At 53.8% G+C, this 7165-nt stretch overlaps 1 protein-coding gene across 2 annotated transcripts in view; it reads right to left on the bottom strand.

Annotated features, from left to right (window-relative positions):
- KIF1A (kinesin family member 1A) overlaps positions 1-7165 on the bottom strand; it is a 33812-nt gene that overhangs the window by 24707 nt on the left and 1940 nt on the right. For both annotated transcript variants that reach the window (XM_009868006.1, XM_009868005.1), the window contains exons 2-12: positions 3937-4013; positions 3653-3832; positions 3075-3140; positions 2730-2908; positions 2258-2369; positions 1806-1883; positions 1416-1481; positions 1123-1140; positions 683-758; positions 490-568; positions 61-203 (exon numbers count right to left, since the gene is read on the bottom strand). In XM_009868006.1, coding sequence (XP_009866308.1) covers positions 61-203; positions 490-568; positions 683-758; positions 1123-1140; positions 1416-1481; positions 1806-1883; positions 2258-2369; positions 2730-2908; positions 3075-3140; positions 3653-3832; positions 3937-4013 — 1074 coding nt within the window. The remainder of the gene's footprint in view (positions 1-60; positions 204-489; positions 569-682; positions 759-1122; positions 1141-1415; positions 1482-1805; positions 1884-2257; positions 2370-2729; positions 2909-3074; positions 3141-3652; positions 3833-3936; positions 4014-7165) is intronic.

Genomic DNA, 7165 nt, shown 5'->3' with positions numbered 1-7165 from the left:
GGAAGTCTCCAGCCTGCCTCTGCCTGCAGCTACTGCTTGAGAGCCCTGAGTGGTACCTACTGTCAATGATGTCCCCAAGGCCCTGGGCGTAGAGAAGGTCACGCAGGCGTGCCACCTCATCTTTCAGCTCCCGGATGAGCTTGTTGTTGGGGTCCTCATTTATGACAGCATTGCAGCGGATCTGCTTGGCACGGTCAGCATACCTAGGGAAAGGCAGAGCCCTGAGCAGTGGGGGAAGCAGTGGGGAGGGCAAACTCCCAGCTGCTGGGCAAGGAGGAGTGCCACAGAACCCCTCCAGTAAGCGATCCTTTGGAGGATCCCAGCTCCAGAACAATCCTTTGGCCTCCAGCCTGAGGCTGCAGGGTCCTCCTACAGCACTCCCTCAGCCAGACTTGCCACAAAGGCGAGAAGAGCATGTGGCAGTACCTGGGTTTCCAAGATGCCCTCTGCCCACTCCTGCTGTGAGGAGGCAAGAGTACTTCTTCCTACCTGAGAGTGCTGAGAGTCTCATCGTAGTTGATGTCAGCAGGACTGAGAGCAGCAACCATGGCCGTCCTGGAGTTGCCCCCTGCCCAGAGACATACAATTACATCAGAGAGACACTGGTCCCCACACCAGCCATCACTCTCCGCTCAGCAGCCATGCTTGCCACTGAGCCCATACCTCCCACCCATGTCCTCACCCAGGTTCTCCCTCAGTAGCCAGGTCAGCACCGAGTCCCGGTAGGGGATGAAATCCGTCTTCTTCTTCTTTTTGTTCTGGTGGATGGAGAGCAGAGGGAAGGACTGTCAGGCTGCCTGCTCTCCTCAAAAAGAAGGTGACAGCTGGTCCCCAACCATGGGGACTTAGATGAAGATGGCTCTGCCTGGCCACCATGACCTCAAACAGTTCTGCTCAGGTCCACAGATCCTGCTCTACCTGGGCCAGGGGAGGGTGTTTAACACCAGGTACCAAGAGCCACAGGGTGAGTAGGGTGATGAGAATGCTGAGGGCTCTGACAGCCCGCAGAGGAAGCATGGCTTGGGTCCAGGCAGAGCCTTACCCCCTAACCACCCTGCAACCCACTCCCACCTGACTGCTAAAAACCAACCCCTCTTTCCCCAGCCTTGCCAGAGCACCTACCTTGTTTGGCCCCGAATCCTGCAAAGAAACCAGGGAGACTGTTAAAGTGAGCTGCTCCCTTCCTCAGCACTCACCACAGCATCCTGTCCCCTAAGCAGAGAGCTGTGGGCACAGGTCTCCAGGGAGACCACAGCCTCACCAGTCCAGCTTGTCCCAGCCTTGGGAACAGTTTGGGATGTATCTGCCCATCCCTTGGAACTGAGATGTTCCATCCCTCGGACCTGAGCCCATTGCTGCTGATCTGAGCCCATGCCCCCACAGCGCTGCCATTCATCTGTGCTCCAACCACTTACCATTTCAGCCAGAGCAGAGATGACCTTCCCCAGTGTGGTCAAGGACTTGTTGATGTTTGCTCCTTCCTGGTGGAGAGAAGAAAAGCCCAGATGCACAGGCCCCACTTCAGTGGCTCTAAAGCCTGGTGCACCAGAGGGATGGTAAAGTCCCAGTACACAGGGTGGGCATAGAGAAGCTGGTCCTACTGGGTAACCAGCACCTCCCAGATGGACTCATAGACCCTGGTAGAACTGGCACTGGGCAGCTTTTAAACCTTTTAAACCCTGCCAAGGATTTTGGCAGTGTAGTGGGCAAGGAACCAGGCAAGGAAAGGAGATGTCACAGCTGGATAAGAGGAGGCAGGATGTGGCATGCACACTGGCAGAAGGGCATCTTGTACGAGCTCTCACCTTTAGTCTTGTGCCTTTTGCACCAGTGGAGTCGGCTCGCTCACTCCCTGCCAGATCCACCAAGCTGATTTTGCTGACCTGCAGGTAAAGACAAGGTTGTCAGCCTTGACAGACACAGCAAACAGGGCCCCAGCACAGAGCCAAGGAGGAAGCAAAGACCTCTCACAAGGTGACATTGCTCTGAAGGCAGAGGTGGGCTCTGTGGAGTCATCCTTGCTAGGATTTGGCCAGGAGAAGGGCTAACGTCCTTGCAGGCAGAGCTCCAGGGCACCAGCTGCCAAATATCCTGCCTGGGGGCCAGCGACTGCGCACCCAGACTGTGCCTGGGACTGATCTGTTTCAACCCTCCATCATGCCACACCATCTCATCCCAAGTGCTATCAGTAGCACATCAATCCCTTCCCAGGTCCATGCGTGTTCCCCTAAGTAAGACCCCAAGGCTCTGCTCTCACCTTTTCAGTGGTGATGTCCGTCTCAGCATCATGTCGCTTCTGTGTGAAGATGATATTGAACACGGCATGGGAGCGGCTGCTGGTCTCATTCATGTTGGTGGCAGCCACTGTGCTGCAGAGAGAGGAGAGCAGGGAATTATAACATGGGGACACTGGAGCAGCTGGCAATGGGGCTGGAGCTTATTTCAAGACGGGATACATGACGGGAACTCAAGTACGGAGGACAGGAGAGTACGCTGGGAGGAGATGTGCAAAAGTCCAGACTTTCTCCCACTGGCTCCAACATGTTTAGAGAGCAGGGAGCAGGTAAGATAGGGGTGGTATCCAATGTGAGGGGGTACCCAGTGCACAAACAGGAGGAGATTGCCACCTCCAGAGTAGCCAGACTGGCAAAACAAGGAAGTTAAGCAGGATCTTCTGGAGATGCCTGCAAGCTCTCAAATCTTGGCCATCTCCTGCTGCCCCAACTCACCGGGCCTTGTTCCCAGAATCCATGAGGTCCTGTATGTCATTGTAGGAGGTCACAGCCAGCTTGGAAAGGTCCTCAACGTAGGGGCCCATAAGGGGATGCTCCCTCACCCGCAGGTTCCCCTTGTTCTTGGGGTTCAGGAGGTCCCTCACACGCTCACAGTATATCTCCATATAGCTCACCTAAGCAGAAGGCATAGGCAGGGCTAGTGGCTGTCAGGATGTAGATACTCAGCACTTAGGCAGAATCAGGTCCTGCCCACCGAGCTCACATCCAGGGACTTCCCAAAGAGGCTTGCAGAGCCAGGCAGGAGGCTGGAGCCAGACTAGGCAAGCAAAGGGTGCCTACCTCCACAGAGTAGGACATGTTGTCATTCGTTGTGTCATTGATGCGGGAGAAGAGGTCCTCACACAGCTGTGAAAAGAAGAGCCAGACTCCTCAGTCCCCCACCAGAACGATGCTCCTGCCTGGGGTGCCCAGGCCACAGGAGCTTCTACCTTCTCGCTCCTAAAAATAGAGCCTCTGAGTGCTGGGACAACTCCTGGGGAGCTGGCAAACCCACTCTTGCACCCTTGGGGGGCTCAGCATCCTGAGACCACCCCTGGTGCCCTGTTGGGGCAGCATGCAGCAGCTCTTGGCTAGCACAGCTGCCAGCAGCTTGGTTCTTGGACTACTGCTCACAAACACCAGCCTCATGTGGCTAGACTGTAATTCATCTGGTCTCAGCACGAGGCCAGTGTGACTCTCCTTGTCTCTTCACCCTTCGGTGTAGCTGTGGCGACTTGCCGTCACAGAAGGACTGTGGTAGATCTTGGCAATGCCTGGCCCTGCTTCTCCCTTGTTCCCCTCTTCTCTCCCCCACTCCTCTTTTCCTTTGGGCAACCCACTAGGATCAGGGGAACAAGAAGCTTTTCACCAGGCAATACCTGTGGGATGATTCCTTGCTGGTCCTTCTCCTGCTTCCCCATCATGGTATAGGATTTTCCAGCACCTGTCTGCCCATAGGCAAAGATGCAGACATTATAGCCTTCAAAGGCATGTTGTAACATCTCCTCGCCAATGTCCCTGTACACTTGCTTCTGAGATGCATAGTTGATGTCTGTGGGCTGCAGAGAGGAGGGAGTCAAGTAGAAGTTTATCAAGGAGGCCCTCCTGTCTCTCAGCAGCCTAGCTCAGTGCTCCAGGCAGGCTCAGGCCTCTTGTCACTTACCGTGGTGTGGGACCAGTAGGAATAGTCAAAGCTGAAGCTTTTTGGTGTCTCTTTGGGCTGCTTCGGGTTCAGGATAGCTGGGGGCAAAGAGATGGGAACATGAGGCCACCTGGCCACCCATGGTACCCCCAACACACACTTGTGAGAGAAGAGTGATGGTGTTAAGTCTGAAATGGTCCTCGAAAGCAGGACCAGGATGCTTCATCTCTACAAATGGGTCCAGAGACCCCAGACCCAAAGAGTTCCAGCAAAGTGGGTGCCATGGATGGCAGAGTCTGCACCAGACTAAGGGAGCAGGGCCGAGCCTTGCCCAAGCATCCTGCTGGGCACAGTGTGGGGAAAAAAAAACAGCTCCTTCCCTCAGGCTCCTTCTTGCTTCAATATCTGCCCACAGGAGCCCAGCACCAGCATGGGAGGATTACAGCCTCCCTTCAGCCCACACCTGGGAAGGTCATGCCCAAAGCCACAGGCATTGGCACTATGGGGTGAGAGCAGCCATGGCCCCATTTGGGCTCCTCCATAGCCCCCTCTGGCTCCTGTCTCTCCTCCCCTGCATTTTATTTTGGGTACCCAGAACCAGCAGGGTGATTAAACCCTTGTGTTACACTGCCAGTGAAAACAAGAGCCTGCTGTTTCCCATCCCTGGTGGAAAGGATGTTGCCATGGAAATTGGAGACTGCATGGCTTCTTCTCCTCACTTGCTGCTTTTTTTCTCCCCCATAAAGAGTTTATGATTTTTTTTTCTGAAACAACAGATGTGTCATAAGAAACCCAAACCAGCAGGGTAATCATGAGATCCAGCCGTCAGCCATGTTAGGTGACATTGAAATGACCCTGAAGGCTTGTATGACACAGCTCCCATGCTCACAGCCCCTAGCTGCTCCCTGACACTGCCAGGGATGAGGAGGCTGTACAGCATCAAGGCTGACAGAACTCCCTCCATCACAGCCCCAATGTGACCCACCCTGGGGTCAGCATTTGGCAGGGATTCGCATCCACTTGGGATTCAAGCTGGGGCCTTCCCAAGCAGCCCCAGGCATGATGCAGCTTGCACTCCATGGGGCTAGATGCCCTGGTGTTATGAATAAGGATGCTTTCTGCTCCAAATTCCTCCTCCATTGTCACAATAGATTCTCCTCTGGGAAGAATCTGCCACCTCTGGCCTGAGATCCGCCAATCCCTGCCAGCAAGGCAGGCAAGTGGAGGGTGGGAAGCAGAGTCAGGATCCAGCCTGATCGTGAAACTGCAGCACAGTGCTACTTGGATGCCCTTTGCTGTGGGTTCAGGAACCCAGCTCCAGCACGAAAGAGGGGCTTGGGTATTGGATCCCCGCGCACCTGCCCACTGAAGGCAGAGTGATTCAGATGCTCCAGATGCCTCCTGCATCCAGGGCAGACTAATAACCAAAGTCAGAGCTGCTGTCTCAGGAGAAAGGGCTTGGAAGTGACATCTCCATAGCAACTGCCCAACCCACAGCTCCAAATGGGGACTTGGAGGTCTCTGTTGAGATCCAGACTGAAACAGCACCAGCCTTTCTGGGCACCACAGGCAGCCACAGGGGCTGCCCATTCCTGCCAGTGCATGGTTAGTGTTTTGAGGGTGCGTAAATGGCCACTGCAAAGAGAAACAGGTGCAGAGACCATGCAAGAAGTCACATCTCCAATGGCTCCTGGGGTTCATCTGTGTCCTGATTTGAGCTAAACAGAACCCATTCTGTTCAGTGACTTTTACTTCTCAGCTCAGTCTCTTCTTAGAGGCTACACTTTCTGAAGTTAGCAGCATGATTTTGCAGACAGTGTCTGCTACTGGCAGTGGTAACACCTGATATTTACAGTTACTGCCTGGGATTGGTATGCAGAAAGGCTCTTGCTGGTATTTATTCCTATAGTCACCAAGGTCACTGCTGGCTCTTGTGTGCCACGCTGGGGGTGCTGGAAAGTAAGAGGGGTCACAAGGAAGTAAAAGGTTGCACCTTGGGTGAGTTACAGGCAGGTCAAGTGACCAAGAAGAGTATTCCACTCCATATATGTCATATTCAGTAAAAAACTGAGGGATCACGAGGGTTTAGGTCTCTCTCTTCTGTTCTGCAATGGCTGGCATCCAGGGAGGACTCCATCCGATCTTCTGCCTTTGATCCCGATCTCGAGTTCTTGAATCCAGCTCCTATATCCAGCTCCCCTTTGCCTCTATGCCCGTGACTGCCCCAGCGCCGCCTGCTCTGCAGCATCAGTGGGAACTGCTATCGGGAGGGGGGTAAGTCGGGTTCAATATTTGTTTTGTATATATGTAGATAGTTCACTATTCTTACTATTTCCTTACTCACTAAAGCTGGTTTAATTTTCTTTTTTTCAGTTTGTAAGTCCATCTGCCTCATTCCCTTTTCCTTCCTGTTTGGGGAGGGAGAGGGGGCTAGAAAGCATCTGTCAGTGTTTAGTGGCCAGCCTAGCCATAACCTGCAACAACCTGGCAGCTTCGTCATGCCACCCAGGACCCCAGCTTGTGTCTGTCTCTGCCCTGTGGAAGTGACCCTTGCTAGGGCAAATGGGAGCATCACCTCCCAAAAAATTAGGCCAGTGGGGGCAAAAGCAGAAGCAGGCAGGATGAAGCCACACAAGACAGCTCTTCTGCATTCCAGTGCCAGCCCATGCTGGGCACAGGATGGAGGAGCAGCCAGGGATGGCACCAGACAGCTCCAGGCATTCCAGCTGCAGCTACGCAGCTGGTTCATCAGGCCAGAAACCAGGGCATGGAAGAGAAGAGAGCACACCAAGAGCAGTGGGTCTCCCATCCCCAAGTTGAAATGCTCTTCCCTTGCCCCTGCATGGCTGGATGCTGCTGGCTGTTTTTTTTTTTCCTCTCCTGTGACAAGGCCTCCCAGAGCTTTTGCAAAGCTGCTGCAAAAGATTTGTGTCCCGGACAAAGGGGATTAGAAAAAAAAAAGGGCAGAGGCGGGGCATGCAGGGAAGACAGACATACAGACAAGAGTGGGGGGAGTAAAACACCTGAGGATGACCCTCCTCTTTGCCCTTAAGAGCTAGCAGCATGGCAAAGCTAATCAAGGGAAAGCATTGAGTAGGATAAAACCCAAGACCTACAGAAGAGAAACAATCACTATATTTTAAATCCCACAGAGGCATAGCTCTGGCCAGAGAATATTAATGGCCTTGCAGGATAAAAGCCAGGGTCCCTTCCTTGCCCTTCCTGATGGGAGATGCCAGGAGAGGCTGGG

Source organism: Apaloderma vittatum, unplaced genomic scaffold (genome assembly GCF_000703405.1).
Source record: "Apaloderma vittatum isolate BGI_N311 unplaced genomic scaffold, ASM70340v1 scaffold24494, whole genome shotgun sequence".
In the NCBI taxonomy this organism is placed as follows: domain Eukaryota; kingdom Metazoa; phylum Chordata; class Aves; order Trogoniformes; family Trogonidae; genus Apaloderma; species Apaloderma vittatum.
Note: the sequence above shows the minus strand (reverse complement) of the source record. Positions and strands in the feature narration are given on the sequence as shown.